At 46.8% G+C, this 25109-nt stretch overlaps 1 protein-coding gene across 1 annotated transcript in view; it reads left to right on the forward strand.

Annotated features, from left to right (window-relative positions):
* The window catches only part of SPEG (striated muscle enriched protein kinase), a 218311-nt gene that overhangs the window by 187697 nt on the left and 5505 nt on the right, over nt 1-25109 (forward strand). Inside the window, 8 exon segments of the mRNA XM_044303636.1 lie at nt 1671-1838; nt 6397-6519; nt 7029-7190; nt 8504-9911; nt 11827-12066; nt 15145-15368; nt 15447-15522; nt 21891-22040. Of these exon segments, the coding sequence (XP_044159571.1) occupies nt 1671-1838; nt 6397-6519; nt 7029-7190; nt 8504-9911; nt 11827-12066; nt 15145-15368; nt 15447-15522; nt 21891-22040 (2551 nt within the window).

A 25109-nucleotide genomic window follows, 5' to 3' on the forward strand; every position in this document is an offset into this window, starting at 1 on the left:
CCTCCTTGGTCTGTATTGTGCAGTGTCCGTTGGATTGTCTGCCTTGAGACATTGCCACCAGCAGAGCCCAGATTCACCAGGATGGCCTTGGTGGTGATCCTTGGATTCTTTTTCACCTCTCTAACTATCCTCCTGGCCAGCACAGGTGTCACTTTTGGCTTCCGACCACGTCCTCTGAGATTTTCCACAGTGCGGAACATCTTGTATTTTTTTATAATACTTTGCACTGTAGCCACTGGAACTTGAAAACTTTTAGAAATGGCCTTGTAGCCCTTTCCTGACTTGTGAGCAGCCACAATGCGCAGCCGCAGGTCCTCACTGAGCTCCTTCGTCTTAGCCATGACTGTCCACAAACCAACTGCAGAGAGCTGCTGTTTTTCACCTGTTGAGTTGATTAAAACAGCTGTTCCCAATTAATCAGGGTAATTAGGATGCTTTAGAACCGCTTGGACTATTTGGAATGGTATAGAACTTTGGATTTTCCCAAAGACTGTGACAGTTTGTCAAGGGTATGAATAATTTTGGACTGGAAACTTTTTGCTCAAATGTAAATTAAAGCTGAGAAATGGTTCCCCCCCCCCCCCCCCCACCCACAATAATGCCTCTTGTACATCGTCCTATTATCTTTTGGGAGACACCTATGTAATTTCCCGTCAAAAAATTACTTGCTGGTTGAATAAAAGTAACTTTAAGTAAAAATTTGCCAGGGGTATGAATAATTATGGGCAGCACTGTACCTTGCTTGGTGTTGGAGCTTTGCTCCTTGCCTGGGTGTCTCTGCCAGTCCTTGAGGGCCACTTTATGGAACATAAATTGTCCTCCCTTATGTGCCCTCCATGTACCTTTACCCTCACTGGTTGTATGTGTGGTGTGGGTTTATGTTCTGGGTGTGTGAAGTGTTTTGTTGGTTGTTACATGTCTGGGCTGTTGTTGGTGTTGGGCCCTGCATGTATGCCATTTATCACCCGATATGTTGATACCTCCAGAAGGGGGTTGGTTTCCCGGAGGGGTGAACCATAGGTCTGGATGCAGTGCTGCCTGGGCTGCCGTGCAACTTGCTGTATGGGGCCCAGGCAGTATCAGGGGTGCTGGATTCCGCTGTGTAATGGTGTTTGTACAGTGTCCTATTTGGTGTGTGGGCACCTGTACTTATGAATGGGTTCCAGTCATGGTGGCTGCAGCAGGTAAGTGAGTTTCTGGTGTTCGTACCTGCCGACTCTGTTGCTGTATTCGGTCGTCCACTTTTCCCTGCAGCTAGGCCTGTGGAGACTCTGGTTCATCCGTGTCTTGGATGAACCTGGTTGTCTCTTGTCCCTGTCTCCTAACCTCAGGGATTTCAGGGTTCTGAGGTTTCCGGTGTATGGGCCCTCATACCTTAAGGGTCGGCCTATACAGTTAGGAGAACAGGACCAGATTTAGGGATGCTATAGGAGGTGACCAGCTACCTTTTCTTGGTAGCCTGGTCTAGCTGCTACCCCTATCCCTTTTACCCCACTCCCCACCGTGACAATCTTATCACAATGCACAAAAAGGCACATTCAGCTCTGCTACATCTGTACTCAGTAGTAACTCTTCCATCGGATGGGCCCACAGCGCTGTCAGCACCACAGCTGTACTCCTATATGCATATACTGTATCTATATTCATGCAGATTGTCGCTCTCTTCTTAGATAAGATGGTCATAGAATCTGGAGGACAGGTCAATATAAGATCCAATCCAGATGGACGTCAAGTTCTCACCATCACGAGGGCTGGCCAGAGAGAAGCCGGGCTCTATGAGTGCGTGGCAGCCAATGCGCTGGGCAATGCCACCAGCTCCTGCTCATTAGCAGTGGCACGTATGTATACTTCTTACTTTCTTTTTAATAAACCTTGAATACGGAAAATTAACCTCAGCCGTTTGGTGACTGATGAGGGGAGAAATACAAAGCACGGCTCTGGTTTTCTAACTTCTGACTGACCACTAGGGGGAGCTCACAGAATATGGATTATTACAGAGGTTCTCCGAGACAAGAACCTTTTTTCATATGTGCAGGCAGGGTAATGGAGTTAAAAAAAATTCACCTGTCACCAGTGCTCAGGTTCCAGCGCCAAGTTCCCTTCATTATATTCCTCCCCCTCTGGACTGGAAGTGTGACATGCTGTCTACACCCAATTTGTGGCCTCAGCGGTGCTGGCCCTGCACATGACCAGTGCCACTGCTGAGGCCATTAATTGGCTGGCGACATGAGTGTAGATGGCACATCACGCTTCCAGTCCAGCAGGGACGGAAGTGGAGGAGAAAGGAGCTTAGTATTGGAACTGGAGCACCAGTTACAGGTGAGACTTTTTTTTAACCCCTGCACCCTGCCTGCCCATATGGGTTCCCGGTCTTCATGAGCCCCTTTAGAAGAGTATTCCCATCTTATAAAATGATGTCATATTGCTAGAATATGCCATCATATTTTGACTGATGAGCTCCGACCTCTGGGACCCCATGATGTTGGACCCCCACTGCTTTAGGGCTGCATCCCCTCCTAAGTTTGTCCTGCACATAGATGCTCAGCATTTCCCTATTGACTTACATAGGGTCACATTGCATTTCACTGCATAGGGAGGGGAGCATTGTTCAGAGGAGGGGGACACTGAAGGGGATGCAGTGATAGAACAGAGCAATGTCCACTTCATTCTGAAGAGATGGAACCCTCAGCAGTCATAAAGCCCTGGCATACCCCTTTAACGGGAGCTGTTTTACTTCATCTGCATTGAGCTCCCCCTAGTGGTGGCTGTAGGTAACTACTATAATGGTGTGACGACAAGCAAGAGCCTCAGATGGGTGGTTCTCTAAAAGAAGGTCAATGTACAAAGACTAGGTTTGGATCATGGGTGGTCTTCTCAAAGAAGTGGTCTCATGTGAACAGGGATGCAGCACTACACCAAAGCTGCAACCCCTTCATTGTCAGGATCTCTGGGGCTCTCAGAGGTCAGATCCCCAGCGATCATAAAGTGATACTCCTTCTTTATTTTTTTATTTTTGGGGGGCTTTTTTGGGCTTTACTTTTTTAGTAATCTTTTTATTGAGTTTTATGTATCGTATAAATATATGCAAACATAAACATGTATACATTATTCTGATCAAACAATAGAGGTCAGTTAACGGAAATAAAGCTGGACATACGGCCGGATGCACCCGGACATTTCAGTGGAATTGGCAGACCATTTATACAGGTCCTTCTAAAAAAATTAGCATATTGTGATAAAGTTCATTATTTTCTGTAATGTACTGATAAACATTAGACTTTCATATATTTTAGATTCATTACACACAACTGAAGTAGTTCAAGCCTTTTATTGTTTTAATATTGATGGTTTTGGCATACAGCTCATGAAAACCCAAAATTCCGATCTAAAAAAAATTAGCATATCATGAAAAGGTTCTCTAAACGAGCTATTAACCTAATCATCTGAATCAACTAATTAACTCTAAACACCTGCAAAAGATTCCTGAGGCTTTTAAAAACTCCCAGCCTGGTTCATTACTCCAAACCGCAATCATGGGTAAGACTGCCGACCTGACTGCTGTCCAGAAGGCCATCATTGACACCCTCAAGCAAGAGGGTAAGACACAGAGAGACATTTCTGAAGGAATAGGCTGTTCCCAGAGTGCTGTATCAAGGCACCTCAGTGGGAAGTCTGTGGGAAGGAAAAAGTGTGGCAGAAAACGCTGCACAACGAGAAGAGGTGACCGGACCCTGAGGAAGATTGTGGAGAAGGACCGATTCCAGACCTTGGGGGACCTGCGGAAGCAGTGGATTGAGTCTGGAGTAGAAACATCCAGAGCCCCCGTGTACAGGCGTGTGCAGGAAATGGGCTACAGGTGCCGCATTCCCCAGAAACAGCGGCAGAAGCGCCTGACCTGGGCTACAGAGAAGCAGCACTGGACTGTTGCATGTCATTCGGAAATCAAGGTGCCAGAGTCTGGAGGAAGACTGGGGAGAGGGAAATGCCAAAATGCCTGAAGTCCAGTGTCAAGTTCCCACAGTCAGTGATGGTCTGGGGTGCCATGTCAGCTGCTGGTGTTGGTCCACTGTGTTTTATCAAGGGCAGGGTCAATGCAGCCGCTATCAGGAGATTTTGGAGCACTTCATGCTTCCATCTGCTGAAAAGCTTTATGGAGATGAAGATGTCATTTTTCAGCACGACCTGGCACCTGCTCACAGTGCCAACACCACTGGTAAATGGTTTACTGACCATGGTATTACTGGGCTCAATTGGCCTGCCAACTCTCCTGACCTGAACCCCATAGAGAATCTGTGGGATATTGGGAAGAGAAAGTTGAGAGACGCAAGACCCAACACTCTGGATGAGCTTAAGGCCGCTATCGAAGCCTCCTGGGCCTCCATAACACCTCAGCAGTGCCACAGGCTGATTGCCTCCATGCCACGCCGCATTGAAGCATCCTGGGCCTCCATAACACCTCAGCAGTGCCACAGGCTGATTGCCTCCATGCCACGCCGCAGTGAAGCCTCCTGGGCCTCCATAACACCTCAGCAGTGCCACAGGCTGATTGCCTCCATGCCACGCAGCATTGAAGCCTCCTGGGCCTCCATAACACCTCAGCAGTGCCACAGGCTGATTGCCTCCATGCCACGCCGCATTGAAGCCTCCTGGGCCTCCATAACACCTCAGCAGTGCCACAGGCTGATTGCCTCCCTGCCACGCCACATTGAAGCATCCTGGGCCTCCATAACACCTCAGCAGTGCCACAGGCTGATTGCCTCCATGCCACGCCGCATTGAAGCCTCCTGGGCCTCCATAACACCTCAGCAGTGCCACAGGCTGATTGCCTCCCTGCCACGCCACATTGAAGCATCCTGGGCCTCCATAACACCTCAGCAGTGCCACAGGCTGATGGCCTCCCTGCCACGCCGCATTGAAGCTGTCATTTCTGCAAAAGGATTCCCGACCAAGTATTGAGTGCAGAACTGAACATCATTATTTGAAGGTTGACTTTTTTTGTATTAAAAACACTTTTCTTTTATTGGTCGGATGAAATATGCTAATTTTTTGAGATAGGAAATTTGGGTTTTCATGAGCTGTATGCCAAAATCATCAATATTAAAACAATAAAAGGCTTGAACTACTTCAGTTGTGTGTAATGAATCTAAAATATATGAAAGTCTAATGTTTATCAGTACATTACAGAAAATAATGAACTTTATCACAATATGCAAATTTTTTTAGAAGGACCTGTATACTCACATCCACACATATACATATCTATATTTACACATGTATACATGTCAACATATGTAATACGCACAATATATTTGTAAAGACACATTATGTGCACGCACCCACGTATATATTTATCTTAAATATCAAAGGAATAGTTATTATATATTTTTATAATATAGATATAACCATTAAATAATATCAACATTAGTCTAGAAATGATCTATGATTAAGGGAAAATCCGTCTGGACTGGTACTTAGATAGTTCCGGTTCCATAGAGACCAATATTTTTTAATTTTCTCAAAGATAGTGAATATGATGCAAATTTAATTTCCATACTGTGTGCGTGCGAGACGGATGTCCATACTTCTGAGATGGTGGGGATTTCTGGAGGTTTCCATGCTTGTGCTATGGGGCTTCTTGCGGCCAGTATTATATGGGATCCCACTGTTTTGGTATGTTGTGGAATAGGTTGATTGGGTAAAAAACATAAGGCAGAGTCTGGAGATGGCTGAATGTTTATACGGAGCATCTTGTTTTAGTTTTTCGAATACCGTTTTCCTTTAAGTATACAGAACATACACACTCTGCACATTTATGTATCATTTAGGCTACGTTCACACTTGAGGCAGAGGATCCCGGCAGGCAGTTCCATCGCCGGAACTGCCTGCTGGATCCGGCAATCCGGACGCAAACTGATGGCATTTGTCAGATGGACCCGGATGCAGACAAATGCGTTGAAATACCGGATCCGTCTCTCCAGTGTCATCCGGAAAAACAGATCCGGTATTAATTTAGAATTTTTTATTTTTTTTTAATTTTTAAAGGTCTGCGCATGCGCAGACCGGAAAGCCGGATCTGTTTTGCCGGAACACTTAATGCCGGATCCGGCACTAATACACTTCAATGTAAATTAATGCCGGCATTCCGGCAAGTCTTCAGTATTTTTGGCCGGAGAGAAAACTGCAGCATGCTGCGGTATTTTCTCCGTCCAAACAACTTAAGAGGGACTGAACTGATGCCTCCTGAACGGATCGCTCTCCATTCAGAATGTATTAGGATAAAACTGATCAGTTTTTTCCCCGGTATTGAGCTCCTGTGACGTAACTCAATGCCGGGAAAAAAAAATAAAAGTGTGAAAGTACCCTAATACATGTGTTAATTATCACTGTCTTTTCCAGGAATCCCCCAGGCCCCTGGTACCCCAGAGATTCCGCAGAAATATAAGGACACGGTGCTGGTTCTGTGGAAATCCTTTGAGCTCAGCTGCCCCTGCACCTACACCCTGGAGTGTCAGATGAATGGTGAGTGCTGTCCAGAAGCTGAGTGACGATGCACAACTCGGATGTGACCATCAGCTGTGTCAGACATCCCACATCAAGGCTACACGATGACGTTTGCTGAGACTGTCGCAGCATGTTGCATGTTGCAGTGCGACACCATAGACTACCATTATAAAAATTGTTGCGCTACATTGGTGCAACAAAATGTCGCGCAACAAGTGTCGTCGTGTAGACCTAACCTAAAAGTCAGCCTTTACTCTGCCGGAAATGGCAGATAACAGGGAGCACTAGACTTCATTCACCTGCAGGACAGACAGTATTTCCTCTCCAGATCCTATTCTCTAGGACAGGGATGCCCAACCTGTGGTCCTCCAGCTATTGTAAAACTACAACTCCCACCATGCCCTGCTGTAGATTGATAGCTGTTGGCTGTCCGTGCATGCTGGGAGTTGTAGTTTTGCAACAGCTGGAGGGCCGCAGGTTGGACCTTCCTGCTCGAGGATCATTCATGTTGTTATCTGTTCCAATAGGACAAGGGAAGTGGAAGGTGATCAGCTCCGGCATCAAAGACTGCTACTACAATGTCACGGATCTGCAGCCCGGCTCAGTCAGATTCCGTGTGGCTTGTGTGAACAAAGCAGGACAAGGGCCCTACAGCGAGATATCCAAGACTGTTGTCATAGAAGGAGACGGTAAGCAGCCAAAGTCATCTGTATGTGGCACAGAATCGCACAGGATCTCAATGAATGATCTTGAAGCTCTACAGCCTGGACTGCAGACTGATACATTGTAGCAAACTATCAGAGAGATGTATGCAGCGGCTGCTTCTGTGTTTAGCTGACGAGCACTGTATAGACTGGATACAGTCGTATCCACGTCTCAGCTGAGAGCAGAATGAGCTATGATGCATGTGAATGTAAAGAGGATGTTCTCATTCGCTGACAGCAAACAAAGATCTTGAAAATGGTGAGAAATTGAAACATAAATGGGGTAATTTACTAAAGTCTGGCATTTCACAGACAGTCTTAGTAAAAAGCTTGCTGGCTTAAATTATACTACACATGTCAGACTGCTGTGTCCTTGCCCCCTCCAGCAAAGCTCCACTCGCTTCTTAAAAAGGGGCGAGGGCAGCTTTAAACATAAAGTTATAAAATTATTTGCATAAAATCTCAGGCTAAAACTGTTGAAAAGCCTTTGAAAATAACGGCCAAAGTCTATAGTAAAAATTGTAGAATTTTGCAGCCACCACTTGGGGGAGCTCATGAGCTAACTGATTACTGTTTCGTTGTCGAGCTCAGTGTATAAGTCGCATGTATTGTGCACCCCCTAGTGGTGGCTGCGAGCATAAGGTTTTTATGATGTAGTTCTAAGGCTCTAACGCTATAAAAAAACAAGCTCCAACTGCCATAAAGATATATGAAGAAATGAACTGGCACAGAATTTAAGATCTTTATAGACAAAACATTTCTTCAAGGATGGACATTCCTATCAAGGCCAATTATGCTATTTGTGCCAGTATTGTTTCTATAGCTTGGATTTTTCATCCGTACTTTTTTGATGATACATTCAGTCATACATCTACCTCTTTAAATAATGTACTGTATTCTTAAAAAATTAATACAGTAATTTTTTTCGTAAAGCAAGATAGCTTGTAGAACTATGTAATTGTTGGAGGCCTTTGGATTCCTAACTGACTGGAGCCAGTACCATCCACCTCCGCCGGCCCACTTACATTGTCATCATTGCATGGTGTTTTTTGGGGCTACTTGTATTCCTTGTAGAGATCCAGCTGGTGTAGGGAGTCTTTCCGGTAATGCATCCTGGGAAAGAGAATGCAAAGTAGCTCTTACCAAGAAGGGAGAACTTGATTACTCCCATGGTGCACCCATACATTGTTCAGTTCTACTTTGTGATGTCCTATGCTCCACTTTGTCTGTCCTGGTCTCATTCATGACCCTGTGTAGACTCAGAACCTCTCATGATATTTGAATTCTTCTATTTGCAGACCAAAAGCCATCCCCTGCCTTGGCTCATCCTGCCCAGAAGGCCCGGCAACTAGTGCCCACTTTTGGACCTGTTTCTCCCCGGGTCACCGTGGCACCAGCAGTTTCCTCTTCAGTTGTTACCACTTCCAGTCTTCCTCCATCCATTGGATCTCCGCTTGCTGTTACCTCTCCACCTACAAATGTCCCTACTCCTATACAACCAGTTACCAAAGGAGCTCCCCCTCCAACTCCTCCAAGACGGCACAGAGGACTTCCAACTCCCCCCACAGTGCATAGGGCCTTACCTCAAGTAGAGACCCAAAATCAAGGTGTTTTGAATAAACAACAGTTACCTGAACCTGCACCAGGGGCGGTGGTGACCTCCCATATTTCTACAGTCACTGTATCAGTGGCCCCTAGACAAGCTGTGTCCCATTTAAGAGTTCCACCAGCTCCCCCGGTTCAGCAAGTGAAACCTCCAGAACCAGTTGCTAAAACTACCCCGGGGGTGAAGCCTCCAACAGAGGCCCAGAAGACTCCCTCAGTGACCTATGTGGCCCCAGTTAAACCTGTGGAAGGGGTGAGGTCTCCAACAGAGTTCCAGAAGACTCCCTCAGTGCCCTATGGGGCCCCAGTTAAACCTGTGGAAGGGATGAGGTCTCCAACAGAGTTCCAGAAGACTCCCTCAGTGCCCTATGTGGTCCCAGTTAAACCTGTGGAAGGGGTGAGGTCTCCAACAGAGTTCCAGAAGACTCCCTCAGTGCCCTATGTGGCCCCAGTTAAACCTGTGGAAGGGATGAGGTCTCCAACAGAGTTCCAGAAGACTCCCTCAGGGACCTATGTGGCCCCAGTTAAACCTGTGGAAGGGGTGAGGTCTCCAACAGAGTTCCAGAAGACTCCCTCAGTGACCTATGTAGCTCCAGTTAAACCCTTCCCTATCCCCCAAGCTGCAAAGTCTCCAGTGCCTGAGGAACAAGCATCAGGCCCAGTATCTGCAGCGGCAAAAGTTCCACCACCAGTGGCTCCAAAACCAGTGCCTGCTACTCCTTCAGTACCAATCATGCTGCACATTCCCCCCTTTAAATCTTCAAGTCTACCTTCGCCGTTAAGCCCTACGTCCAGCATGAAGCCTTCATTCCCATCTCCTCCCACCAGCCCAGTCTATAAGCCATCAACCCCGACCTCTCCAACATACATGGTCACCTCTTTCATATCAATGCCACCCTCACCAACTACAGAGGTGCCCCCTCCCCAACCTGCTGCCCCAGAAGCCCAGACAGTCCCTACCCGCGTCTTAGTGAAGAGCGTCACCCCTAGTAAGGATGGTAGATATACGCCAGGAGGGAGGGCAACTCCATCAGGAAGAGAAAGTGCCCTCCGACAAGGAGTGCCACAGAAACCCTACACATTTCTGGAGGAGAAGGCAAGGTGAGTGCTCGAAGGACCTAGGGCATGGTGTGAAATCTGATAGCTGCAATAAATGAGACCTCTGCCTCCCCCAGTAGGTTAGATGTGCTAAGAACAGCAGTCTCCATGGTAGTTAGTTCATCAGGCTCCATGAGGAATACATGCTAGGCAGCCAATGAAGGTGATCAGACAGGATCGCTATGATTTTCTCTAGTCCAGTGTTCCCAACCTATAGCTCTCCAACTACTACTCCCAGCCTACCTTACATCCTGGGTCACTGTGTAATCTTAACTGTGAATAATTCCTTCTACTGACACTAGATGGAGTGGGAGTTAAATATTAACAAACTATCCTCAGGAGAGGTCACCAATATCAGATCGGTGGGGATCAGCACCTCCACTGATCAGCTGTTTAAAGAGGGCTCGGTACTTTGTGGACTCCTCATAGTATACCAAGCATGGTGACGTACATTGGATAGTGGCTGTGCTCCGTATTGCAGCTCAGTCCCATTCACTGAAGTGTACAAAGGCCATGTGACTGATGGACATGATGTTAGAAGCCTTGGAAGAAGCTGTGACCCTTCAAACAGCTGATCAGTGGAGGTGCTGAGAGTCTGACCCCCATGATCCTGAGGATAGGTCATCAGTACTTAATGCCAGGAACACTCCATTAATTCAGAGGGAACTGCATAGGACCCTATGCCACAAGCTCCCCCTAGTGGCGGCTGCAGGCAGACAGAATTGTATCATCTAATTGGATTGGATTGGGAGGGACATCATGGGAAGCTGGAGACTGTGTCAGTTAAGACAATATAATATCAAATTATAGGAACTCTTTCCTTCCCTAGAAAAGCGAGCTGTTAACATCTGCACCAACATAGACCCCCGGGGGTATTAGATACTATCCTATAAACCACTCTAGACCACTAGGAATAATAGATAAAGGGAGTCTGTTACCAAAATATGACGTTATACACCACTTACATGGCTCTCTAGCACCTATCCATGATTCTAATGGTAGCTTTATAATTTTCTTCTTACTTTCACCAGTTTAATCCATATGCAAATGAGGGCTCACAAGTGCCCGGGGGCGGCCTTGCGTCATCCACAGGAGCAGCCGATATCCTAATGTGAAGCCCATTGTGGGCACGGCTTTGCTACATGTAGTGCGCATGCGCCAGCCTCCAGTCCTCCTGTTTGCTTCTGATCCGCCCCCCCTAGTCACTGGTTTCATGCCGTTTGATGGCGCATGCACACTACATGTAGCGATGCCGTGCCCACAATGGGCATCAGAGTGCGCGTGCCTGCTCAGGCGGTGCACCCGCGGGATATCGGAGGGGTCCTGTGGATGACGCAACGGACTTGTAGGGTGGGCCAAGGAAGAGGCTGGGGAGGAGTAATGTAAAAAGAAGGCAGAGCAGCCTATACACCGAACGCCGCCCCGGGCACTTGCCAGCCCTCATTTGCATATGGATTAAACTGCGTTTTTCCTGCTGGTGAAAGTCAGAAGATAATTACAAAGGTACCGTTAGAATCATGGATAGGTGCTAGAGAGCCATGTAAGTGGTGTACAACGTCATATTTTGGTGACAGACTCCCTTTAACCTCTTGCTCACAGCTGATGGTTTGCTACTTCAGACTGATCACTTTACCTTCACCGATACATTGTTACAAACTGTCAGGACAGGAGGGCGACGTGTTCCCCTCACAGAGGATTTTGTAGACTACATTCTACAAATGTAGCAAATCCTCTGCTGGGAAAAGTATTAGGCAAGGATTGGGCTTTCAGCTTCTGCATGGAAACAATTCAATGACAGCAAGTAGAGATCCTAAGAATGGTGAAGAATTGAAACACAAAGCACACTAGAAAGTGGCAGCATTTTCATATTGGAGGGGTCTGTACAGCGGTCATAATGATATGGATTCTTCCTCCACAGGGGTCGCTTTGGGGTGATCCGGGAATGTAAGGAGAATGCCACAGGAAAGCACTTCATGGCGAAAATTATTCCCTACGAGCCTGAGAATAAGCAAAGCGCCCTGCAAGAATATGAGGTTCTGAAGTGTCTTCACCATCAGAGGATCCTGAGCCTACATGAGGCATACATTACACCCCGCTACCTGGTCCTGATCTCTGAGCAGTGCCCTGGAAGAGAAATCCTGTACTGCCTGGTGGAAAGGTAGGTGGACGTGGGCTACGCAAGGGACACGTATGTACTGTGTATAGATGACAACATGTATAGTACATACAGAGGAAGGACTGTCTCATGTGTATTGTCGTCAGCTGTCAAGTTATTTTCAGCCTTTACTTAGACTTATCTGTTTCCAATATGGTCACTATTACAAACCTCATGAGAGTTGTCATCTAGCTATGTGCCACCCAGATCTTCAGGGTTACAACCCCCAGTCAGGGGCCGATTAAGTGCATGATAGGCCCGGGGCCGTCTACCCAACTCGGGCCCCTCCCTCCATTTTAGTTTAGTTTTTTTCTGTATGAAGAGGCTGCGGTGCTTCGTGAGCGTCACAGTCTCTTCTTAGGCCATATGACATCCACAGACAAAAAAAACAACAACCCCAAATTGGGTCCTAAACTGAAAAATTTGGTTGCCAAATTTTAAATACATATAACTATAATAAAAAAGACATGGAGGAGAATACAGCACCACATACCTCTTACATCCAGTGACATCTCCTGTCATGTAGACCTTCTCTTTCCTCTTCTCCTCCGTTAGACCAGACCACCATGACTAATTCTTTCAGCCGCATCTCGTCTCTACAGAGTTTGTAACAGAGACACGTTAGATTTCTCAGTTTTTCCATCAACCTCCTCATCCTGGTGTCCCCACAGTGTCATCCTGCTGCCACCCCCAATACTGTGCTCGTTGTGCCCCCAATGCCCCAGGTACTATACTGCTGAAAAAATAGTGACCCCAGTAGACATAATTGGAGTCAAACTGGTGTAAAGTAGAACTGGATTTCCAAAAGAGCTGTCAGACATGAAAGGTGGAATCTGATTGGCTGCTATGGGCAACTAAGCCAGTTCTGCTTTACACCAGTTTGATAAATTACCCCAAATGTTCCTATAGTGTCCACAGCAGCTATAATGTCCCCTAGAGACCCCCAGTAATAATAACACCCTATATTGTGCTCCAGGTAATAATCTCTGTATAGTGTCCCCAAAAATAATAGAATTGCCCCTACAGTGCCTCCCCAATAGCAACGCCCCCACGCTGCCCCCATATAGTAATTTGCCCCCATAGAAATTTCCCCCACAGTGCCCCACATAGTAATTTGCCCCAATATAGTAATTTCCCCCCCAATGTACTCGATACCTCTTTACTAATGTCCTCCTGTGTGTCCCCACCCCCCATGTCCCCCAAAGTAGGCACATGAAATAAATAAAATAAAATAAAAATAAAAAAAAGCTAAATGCTCACCTATGTCCAGGGCCAGGCGCTTGCTCGCAGAGGAAGGCAGGATGAGGCAGGCGCGCACACGTCACAGTGCTGCATCCCGGCACAGGAGCGCGATGACGTCATCACGCCTGCCTGCGCCGGGATTTCACTACCGCATAGGCCTCAGGCCTACTAGGCCTGAAGCCTATGGCGGTGATCACGGTGGGGTAGGGAACTATGCGCTCCCGTGCCGCACCGCAGTATGTGGACGTTCGGGTCAGCGTTGGGCCCCCCAGGGCTTCTGACACGAACGCCCCTATTGTAATCCGCCACTGCCCCCGGTTTAGACATAGGCTCGTCATAAAATCCATTTCTGTCGCAGCCACCACTAAGGAGAGCTCAGGAGCTTAACAAATACTGCATATGCTCTGAGTTAGCACTGGTGCCTGGCAGCGCTGGGGTCCTAGGTTCAAGTCCGACCAAGGACAACATCTGCATGGAGTTTGTATGTTCTCCCTGTGTTTGTGTGGTTTCCTCAGAGTTCTTCGGTTTCCTCCCACACTCCAAAGAGGGACCTTAGATTGTGAGCCCCATTGGGGACAGTTGGATGCTAATGTCTGTAAAGCACATATAACACACTGAACCAAACCCTCAGCGGTAGGGAAGAGGGAAAGAGGCACCCAGCTCCTTCAACAACCGAAGAAGCTAGCGTCACCCTAGAGGTCTAATCAAAACAGACACAGTAGGAACAAGGGAAAAGGACTTATCTAAGGATGTGTTGGACCAGACGATCCACCAAACTTCCAGAGCTCACACAAGGCAGAACTATAACCCGCATAGGCTATAGGGAGAGGGAGGAGTAAATAGCCTCACCCATTACCTAAAGAGCAATACCTGGGAGGAGGTGGGATTCTGCTCAAACCCACAACAAAACAAACTGTCAGATCAAGTTACGTGCAGCAACTCTGACAGATCTCCTCAGAACACCCACAGGGCAGGGCGTGACACCTGGGCTCCCTCTTGTGGTGGCTGCAGGCAGCATTGAATATTATAATGCTCCACTGGATGCAAGGGATTTGGAGCTCTTTCGTAGAAAAATAACATTTGGCTTTGGCCACTGAGAAATGCAGTGATTGTAAGAACAGGGTTCCGAGTTAAACAAATGAATTGAATGGTGGTCGAGCTGCCACTCCATTAATTCAAACTGGACTGCCATAAATAGTCAAGTAAAGCTCTTGCCGGTCTTCAGCAGTCCATAGAGAATGAATGGAGCAGTGTCCATGCCCTACCGCTGCTTCATTAATTTGCAGGAATGAGGACCCCTCCTTTCTTGTGATCGGTCGGGTTTCAGCAATCTGAACCCCTTCTACACCTCCAGCAATTAGGACCCCTACTAATAAGATGCTTGTCCCCTACTCTGTGTTTAGGGGACACATTTTTAGCTTGGTACAAAGCCTTTAAATGAAGCTTCTCAGCACCACCTAGTGGCCTAATCCGCCACTGCAGGTTTTATAAATTATGCAAGCCATGATGCTGAGAGGGCGCACTATTCCAGACTCCCTGCAGCCGGACCCCCCCCCCAATCACACTTTAATAAAAAAAAATTATCTTCAAAGCAAACACATGGCTCTATAAATTCATCATTGTCACCAGGGGTGCACCTAGCCTTTCTGCTGCCTGACACGAAAACTGAAACGGCCCCCCCCCCAACGCCAATTTCTTAACCTAACCACTTCCCTCCAGCCCATGGCCCTTCTTGCCCCTACTTGGTGCTGCCTGAGGGGCCGCCTCACCTGGCCTCATCGGTGGTGCACCCCTGATTGTCAGCTTTTACCAAACTCATTTAGATTTTTTTTTTTTCAGATTCCGTTACTCAGAGGACGACGTGGCCAATTATCTGCTTCAGATCCTACAGGGTCTGGAGTATCTCCACGAACAGAAGATCCTACATCTGGACATTAAACCAGAGAACATTATAGTGTCCTATATGAACACTGTCAAGATCATTGACTTTGGAAGCGCTCAGATATTCAACCCCCTCGTCCTTCGTCAGCTGGGAAAGCGCGTGGGGACGCTGGAATATATGGGTACGTAAACCCCCTCCATCACCGTAACCAACGCAGGAATATACCTTCTTGTATGACCGCCTTGTTCTTTCCTCACAGCTCCGGAGATGATCAGAGGAGACCCGGTCGGGGCAGCCGCCGATGTGTGGGGGCTAGGAGTATTGACCTATATCATGTGAGTAACAAATACCATGGCGACATTTAGTAAAACTGATGCAAGTGACGAGTGGAGCAATGACTCTGGGTTGCTATGAACAACTGCACCACTTTTACCTTGCACAAGTTTTGATAAATTACCTTCAAGTATCTGCGTTAGGGCTCATTCACACGGCCGTGGCCCTTCTATTGCTGTATTGCGGCCCGCATACGGCAGGTCTGCAATACACGAGGCACTGGCCATGTGCATTCTGTGGTTCCGATGCGGTGCGGAACTGAACCACAGAACGGAACACTACGGAAACACTACGAAGTGCTTCCGTGGGTTCCGTTCCGTTCCGTTCCTCCGCACCACAAATAGATAGAACTTGTTCTATCTTTTTGCAGAACAGGAGGATCGCGGATGCCATTCAAGTGAATGGGGCCGCGATCCGCATGTGGCAGCCCCACGGCCGGTGCCCTTGCATTGCGGACCGCAATTTGTGGTCCACAGCATGGACAGGGAGGGGCAACGGTCGTGTGAACAAGCCCTTATACAGCACTATACATCTGAACGACTCCCGCCCTGCCCATCCAAACCCTTCATGGTGGATTTTGTGCGCTTAAGGCCTCATGCACACGACCGTAGTTCTGGTCCGCATCCGAGCCGCAGTTTTTGCTGCTCGGGTGGGAACCCATTCACTTCAATGGGGCCGCAAAAGATGCGAACAGCACTCCGTGTGCTGCCCGCATCCATTGCTCGGTTCCGTGGTCCGCAAAAAAAATATAACCTGTCCTATTCTTGTCCGTGCTTTGCGGACAAGAATAGGCAGTTATATTAAAGGCTGTCCGTGGCGTTCCGCAAAATTGCGGAACGCACACGGACGCCATCTGTGTTTTGCAGATCCGCGGTTTGCAAAACACACAACGGTCGTGTGCATGAGGCCTAAATCTGGCGGTATCCTCACAGAAACAGGCTGCAGATGGTTTCCGCGCACATTTTCCAGACCGTGTCAAGAACTGACATTGAATAGGACTAAAGTTGCAGGAGAAATTCAAAACCGCGGCAGCAACCTGAGGATCATCTTCAGATTTCTACCGCGCCATGTGAACATACCCTTAGGCCTTTTTCGCACGAGCGTTATGGATTCTCCCAGGGTCTGTTCAGAAAAAAACTGATGGTTTTGCACGCAAGTTTAGCCAGTTTTGTCTGTGATTGCATTGAGTGTTTCAGTTCTTTCTGCGCGGGCGCAATCAGTTTTTGATGCGTTTTTACATGCGTGTGAAAAAACAATGAAGAATAACAATCTACATCTCCTAGCAACCATCAGTGAAAAACACATTGCATCCGGATGCAATGCATTTTTCACGGAAGCCCCATTCACTTCTATGGAACCAGGGCGGCGTGAAAAATGCAGAATATAGAACGTGCTGCGATTTTATTTTTTTCTGAACGCAAAAATGCGTGAAAAACAACGCTCATGTGCACAGACTCATTAAAATGAATAGGTCAGTATTCAGTGCGGGTGCTACGTGTTTGCTTCACGCATCGCACCCTGACGGAAAACTTGCTTGTGTGAAAGAGGCCTTAGATGCCATAGTAGTTTTGGTGTCCGCCTGGCCGTGCGGAGCCAAACTGATCCGTCCAGACTTACAATGCAAGTCAATAGGGACAGATCTGTTTGACGTTGACACAATATGGTGCAATTGCAAACGGATCCGTCCCCATTGACTTTCAATGTAAAGTCAGGAGTCCCTTTTATACCATCGGATCGGAGTTTTCTCCAATCCGATGGTATATTGTAACTTGAAATGTCCCCATCACCATGGGAACGCCTCCATGTTAGAATATACCATCGGATGTGAGTTACATAGTGAAAACTCAGATCCGACAGTATATTCTAACACAGAGGCGTTCCCATAGTGATTTTAGAAGCATTATACTTACCTGCGCTGTCTGTGACCGGCCGGGAGCTCCTCCTACTGGTAAGTGACAGGTCTGTGCGGCGCATTGCTTATAGCACAGACCTGTCACTTACCAGTAGGAGGAGCGCCCGGCCGGTCACAGACAGCGCAGGTAAGTATAATGCTTCTAAAATTGCTAAGTAACCATGGCAGCCAGGACTGCAGTAGCGTCCTGGTTGCCATGGTAAACAATCGGAGCCCCAGCGATTAAACTGGGACTCCGATCGGAACTCTCCGCTGCCACCAATGATGGGGGGGGGGATTTTAATTAGGGGGGGAGGCCGCAATGGACACCAATGAATTTAATACAGGGGAGGGAGGGAGGCCGCACTGGCCACCAATGAATTTAAAACTGGGGAGGGAGGGGGCACCTGAGGGGTTAATTGTGTGGATCACAGCCCCCTGTAAGAGATCGGGTGCTGCCAGGCAGCAGGGGGCAGTCATGTACACAGTTCTTAGTATATTATAACTTGAAGCGCCCCCATCACCATGGGAACGCCTCTGTGTTAGAATATACTGTCGGATCTGAGTTTTCACAATGTAACTCAAATCCGATGGTATATTCTAACATAGAGGCGTTCCCATGGTGATGGGGACGCTTCAAGTTAAAATATACCATCGGATTGGAGAAAACTCTGATAGGGACTCCAGACTTTACATTGAAAGTCAATGGGGGACGGATCTGTTTGCAATTACACCATATTGTGTCAACGTCCAACGGATCCGTCCCTATTGACTTGCATTGTAAGTCAGGACGGATCCGTTTGGCTCCGCACGGCCAGGTTGACACTGAAACAACTTTTTTTTTAACTTTCCTTCATGTCTGGTGATCCTCCAAAAATCACGGAAGACACACGGAAGAAAAAACGGACACGGATCACGGAACAACGGAACCCCGTTTTGCGGACCGTGAAAAAATACTGTCGTGTGCATGAGGCCTAAATAGAAGCATTACTGAACCTGAACTATGTTATTGTAATAAAATTTAATTAAAGGAATAGCAGCCTCCAAAAAAAAAAAAAAACTTGAATAAAAGTTGATGCAAAAGTCATATCCCCTCCCCCCTCCACACACACAGGAGCCCTGACACGGCTACAGCAAGAGAAAAATACACAACTGATGGCTCTCAGAACACGGCGACACAAAAATAGGATTTTTTATTGTGCAAAGGTATTAAAACTTAAAAAATATATATATATGAATTTGAAATTTCCCTAATCATACTGACCATCAGACTAAGGGCCCATGCACACAAACGCATGTGCCCCATGCCCGTATTCTGGCCCACAAACACTGGCCCTGTGCACTCCATATCACAAATCCGCAAGATACGGAGACGGAGCACCACGAAGTGCGGGATTTCAGTCCGTGTCTCAGCATTGCACAAAAAAATAGAACATGTCCTATTTTGTTGTGGTGCAGACCATCTCTTGTTGATCGCAGAACCATTCAAGTCAATGGGTCCGCATCCGCAAACGGCGTGCACACGGATGGTGCCCATGCATTTAGCAGTACACAGCACGGGGCACACATGCTCATGTGCATGAGCCCTAAAGGCGGCATGTCAATTACACCACGTGGGGAATGCTGTGAAAAAGGAAACCCGAAAAACAGAAACCACAAAATTGCAGAACTGCTTTTTTTCACCCTTCAACAAAATGATAGTATTTACAATTAATGATCATAATTATGTTATTCAGTACATTATATTATACCCCAAAATGGTTCCTTTAAAAACTAAAACTCATCCTGCAATAAAAGAAATCCTCCTACAGCTATGATGATTCAAAAATGTAATGGCTCTTAAAATGCAGGGATGAAAAACAAAAATAATGTCTTGTTCTGAAAGCAAAATCCTGTAGGTCACGTCTTTAAAGGGGTTGTCCAGTATAATACAGGATGTAACTCAGGATCAGTACAGGATAAGTAATGTATGTACACAGTGACTGCACCAGCAGAATAGTGAGTGCAGCTCTGGAGTATAATACAGGATGTAACTCAGGATCAGTATAGGATAAGTAATGTATGGACACAGTGACTGCACCAGCAGAATAGTGAGTGCAGCTCTGGAGTATAATACAGGATGTAACTCAGGATAAGTAATGTATTTACACAGTGACTCCACCAGCAGAATAGTGAGTGCAGCTCTGGAGTATAATACAAGATGTAACTCAGGATCAGTACAGGATAAGTAATGTATGTACACAGTGACTCCACCAGCAGAATAGTGAGTGCAGCTCTGGAGTAAAATACAGGATGTAACTCAGCATCAGTACAGGATAAGTAATGTAATGTATGTACACAGTGACTCCACCAGCAGAATAGTGAGTGCAGCTCTGGAGTATAATACAGGATGTAACTCAGGATCAGTACAGGATAAGTAATGTATGTACACAGTGACTGCACCAGCAGAATAGTGAGTGCAGCTCTGGAGTATAATACAGGATGTAACTCAGGATCAGTACAGGATAAATAATGTATGTACGTACGCAGTGACTGCACCAGCAGAATAGGGAGTGCAGCTCTGGCGTATAATAAAGGATGTAACTCAGGATCAGTACAGGATAAGTAATGTAATGTATGTACACAGTGACTGCACCAGCAGAATAGGGAGTGCAGCTCTGGCGTATAATACAGGATGTAACTCAGGATCAGTACAGGATAAGTAATGTAATGTATGTACACAGTGACTGCACCAGCAGAATAGTGAGTGCAGCTCTGGAGTATAATACAGGATGTAACTCAGGATCAGTACAGGATAAGTAATGTATGTACACAGTGACTGCACCAGCAGAATAGTGAGTGCAGCTCTGGAGTATAATACAGGATGTAACTCAGGATCAGTACAGGATAAGTAATGTATGTACACAGTGACTGCACCAGCAGAATAGTGAGTGCAGCTCTGGAGTATAATACAGGATGTAACTCAGGATCAGTACAGGATAAGTAATGTATGTACACAGTGACTGCACCAGCAGAATAGTGAGTGCAGCTCTGGAGTATAATACAGGATGTAACTCAGGATCAGTACAGGATAAGTAATGTATGTACACAGTGACTGCACCAGCAGAATAGTGAGTGCAGCTCTGGAGTATAATACAGGATGTAACTCAGGATCAGTACAGGATAAGTAATGTATGTACACAGTGACTGCACCAGCAGAATAGTGAGTGCAGCTCTGGAGTATAATACAGGATGTAACTCAGGATCAGTACAGGATAAGTAATGTATGTACACAGTGACTGCACCAGCAGAATAGTGAGTGCAGCTCTGGAGTATAATACAGGATGTAACTCAGGATCAGTACAGGATAAGTAATGTATGTACACAGTGACTGCACCAGCAGAATAGTGAGTGCAGCTCTGGAGTATAATACAGGATGTAACTCAGGATCAGTACAGGATAAGTAATGTAATGTATGTACACAGTGACTGCACCAGCAGAATAGTGAGTGCAGCTCTGGAGTATAATACAGGATGTAACTCAGGATCAGTACAGGATAAGTAATGTATGTACACAGTGACTGCACCAGCAGAATAGTGAGTGCAGCTCTGGAGTATAATACAGGATGTAACTCAGGATCAGTACAGGATAAGTAATGTAATGTATGTACACAGTGACTGCACCAGCAGAATAGTGAGTGCAGCTCTGGAGTATAATACAGGATGTAACTCAGGATCAGTACAGGATAAGTAATGTATGTACACAGTGACTGCACCAGCAGAATAGTGAGTGCAGCTCTGGAGTATAATACAGGATGTAACTCAGGATCAGTACAGGATAAGTAATGTATGTACACAGTGACTGCACCAGCAGAATAGTGAGTGCAGCTCTGGAGTATAATACAGGATGTAACTCAGGATCAGTACAGGATAAGTAATGTATGTACACAGTGACTGCACCAGCAGAATAGTGAGTGCAGCTCTGGAGTATAATACAGGATGTAACTCAGGATCAGTACAGGATAAGTAATGTATGTACACAGTGACTGCACCAGCAGAATAGTGAGTGCAGCTCTGGAGTATAATACAGGATGTAACTCAGGATCAGTACAGGATAAGTAATGTATGTACACAGTGACTGCACCAGCAGAATAGTGAGTGCAGCTCTGGAGTATAATACAAGATGTAACTCAGGATCAGTACAGGATAAGTAATGTATGTACATAGTGACTACACCAGCAGAATAGTGAGTGCAGCTCTGGAGTATAATACAGGATATAACTCAGGATCAGTACAGGATAAGTAATGTATGTACACAGTGACTGCACCAGCAGAATAGTGAGTGCAGCTCACTTCTTGTTACTTGACAAAAAGTGCTGTCACAACTGGATAGAGAACATACTAGCGTTGATGAGCATGCTTCTTGCTCTTGTTTAGTAATATATGTCTATTTCTTTGCTGCAAATTTTGGTGCAAATATATGCATTTTCTTATGCCGCAGGCTGAGTGGACGATCTCCCTTCTTTGAATTGGACACAGCAGAAACAGAAAATAAGATCTTATCAGGACGGTTTGACATCTTTAAGCTGTACTCCAATGTGTCTCAGAGCGCATCCCTCTTCATACGAAAAATGCTGTCTGTATATCCCTGGTGAGCGAACCAACATTTGTAGGGGCTGAGACCCACATGTAGTATGAAAGGGTACTACAATTCTAGAAAAATATTCCTCGGAGACAAAAACAGTGCTGAGCCAAATAGTAATAAACCACTCATATTTACTAAAAGAGACACTTGAGCTGACAGCTCCTCTATACTACACCACACAGGAGAGCTGACAGATCCTCTATACTACACCACACAGGAGAGCTGACAGATCCTCTATACTACACCGCACAGGAGAGCTGACAGATCCTCTATACTACACCACACAGGAGAGCTGACATCCTCTATACTACACCGCACAGGAGAGCCGACAGATCCTCTATACTACACCACACAGGAGAGCTGACAGATCCTCTATACTACACCACACAGGAGAGCCGACAGATCCTCTATACTACACCGCACAGGAGAGCTGACAGATCCTCTATACTACACCACACAGGAGAGCTGACAGATCCTCTATACTACACCACACAGGAGAGCTGACAGATCCTCTATACTACACCACACAGGAGAGCTGACAGATCCTCTATACTAAACCACACAGGAGAGCTGACAGATCCTCTATACTACACCACACAGGAGAGCTGACAGATCCTCTATACTACACCACACAGGAGAGCCGACAGATCCTCTATACTACAGCACACAGGAGAGCCGACAGATCCTCTATACTACACACACAGGAGAGCCGACAGATCCTCTATACTACACCGTACAGGAGAGCTGACAGATCCTCTATACTACACCGCACAGGAGAGCTGACAGATCCTCTATACTACACCACACAGGAGAGCTGACAGATCCTCTATACTACACCACACAGGAGATGTGACAGATCCTCTATACTACACCACACAGGAGAGCCGACAGATCCTCTATACTACACCACACAGGAGAGCTGACAGATCCTCTATACTAAACCACACAGGAGAGCTGACAGATCCTCTATACTACACCGCACAGGAGAGCTGACAGATCCTCTATACTACACCACACAGGAGAGCTGACAGATCCTCTATACTACACCACACAGGAGAGCTGACAGATCCTCTATACTACACCACACAGGAGAGCTGACAGATCCTCTATACTACACCACACAGGAGAGCTGACAGATCCTCTATACTACACCACACAGGAGAGCTGACAGATCCTCTATACTAACACCACACAGGAGAGCTGACAGATCCTCTATACTACACCACACAGGAGAGCTGACAGATCCTCTATACTACACCACACAGGAGAGCTGACAGATCCTCTATACTACACCACACAGGAGAGCTGACAGATCCTCTATACTACACCACACAGGAGAGCTGACAGATCCTCTATACTACACCACACAGGAGAGCTGACAGATCCTCTATACTACACCACACAGGAGAAGCTGACAGATCCTCTATACTACAGCACACAGGAGAGCCGACAGATCCTCTATACTACACACACAGAGAGACTGACAGATCCTCCTATACTACCACAGGAGAGCTGACAGATCCTCTATACTACCACTACAGGAGGAGCTGACAGATCCTCTATACTACACCGCACAGGAGAGCTGACAGATCCTCTATACTACACCACACAGGAGAGCTGACAGATTCCTCTATACTACACCACACAGGAGAGCTGACAGATCCTCTATACTACACACACAGGAGAGCTGACAGATCCTCTATACTACACCACACAGGAGAGCTGACAGATCCTCTATACTACACCACACAGGAGAGCTGACAGATCCTCTATACTACACCACACAGGAGAGCTGACAGATCCTCTATACTTACACCACACAGGAGAGCTGACAGATCCTCTATACTACACCACACAGGAGAGCCGACAGATCCTCTATACTACACCACACAGGAGAGCTGACAGATCCTCTATACTACACCGCACAGGAGAGCTGACAGATCCTCTATACTACACCATCACAGGAGAGCTGACAGATCCTCTATACTACACCATACAGGAGAGCTGACAGATCCTCTATACTACACCACACAGGAGAGCTGACAGATCCTCTATACTACACCACACAGGAGAGCCGACAGATCCTCTATACTACACCACACAGGAGAGCCGACAGATCCTCTATACTACACAACACAGGAGAGCTGACAGATCCTCTATACTACACCACACAGCAGAGCTGACAGATCCTCTATACTACACCACACAGGAGAGCTGACAGATCCTCTATACTAAACCACACAGGAGAGCTGACAGATCCTCTATACTACATCACACAGGAGAGCTGACAGATCCTCTATACTACACCTCACAGGAGAGCTGACAGATCCTCTATACTACACCGCACAGGAGAGCTGACAGATCCTCTATACTACATCACACAGGAGAGCCGACAGATCCTCTATACTACACCATACAGGAGAGCCGACAGATCCTCTATACTACACCACACAGGAGAGCTGACAGATCCTGTATACTACACCGCACAGGAGAGCTGACAGATCCTCTATACTACACCACACAGGAGAGCTGACAGATCCTGTATACTACACCACACAGGAGAGCTGACAGATCCTCTATACTACACCACACAGGAGAGCTGACAGATCCTATATTCTGCACCGCACAGGAGAGCTGACAGATCCTCTATACTACACCACACAGGAGAGCCGACAGATCCTCTATACTACACCGCACAGGAGAGCCGACAGATCCTCTATACTACACCATACAGGAGAGCCGACAGATCCTCTATACTACACCATACAGGAGAGCTGACAGATCCTCTATACTACACCACACAGGAGAGCTGACAGCTCCTCTATACTACACCACACAGAAGAGCCGACAGATCCTCTATACTACACCACACAGGAGAGCCGACAGATCCTCTATACTACACCGCACAGGAGAGCCGACAGATCCTCTATACTACACCACACAGGAGAGCCGACAGATCCCGTATACTACACCACACAGGAGAGCCGACAGATCCTCTATACTACACCACACAGGAGAGCTGACAGATCCTCTATACTACACAACACAGGAGAGCTGACAGATCCTCTGTACTAC

This window comes from Bufo gargarizans, chromosome 8 (genome assembly GCF_014858855.1).
Source record: "Bufo gargarizans isolate SCDJY-AF-19 chromosome 8, ASM1485885v1, whole genome shotgun sequence".
Taxonomy (NCBI): Eukaryota; Metazoa; Chordata; class Amphibia; order Anura; family Bufonidae; genus Bufo; species Bufo gargarizans.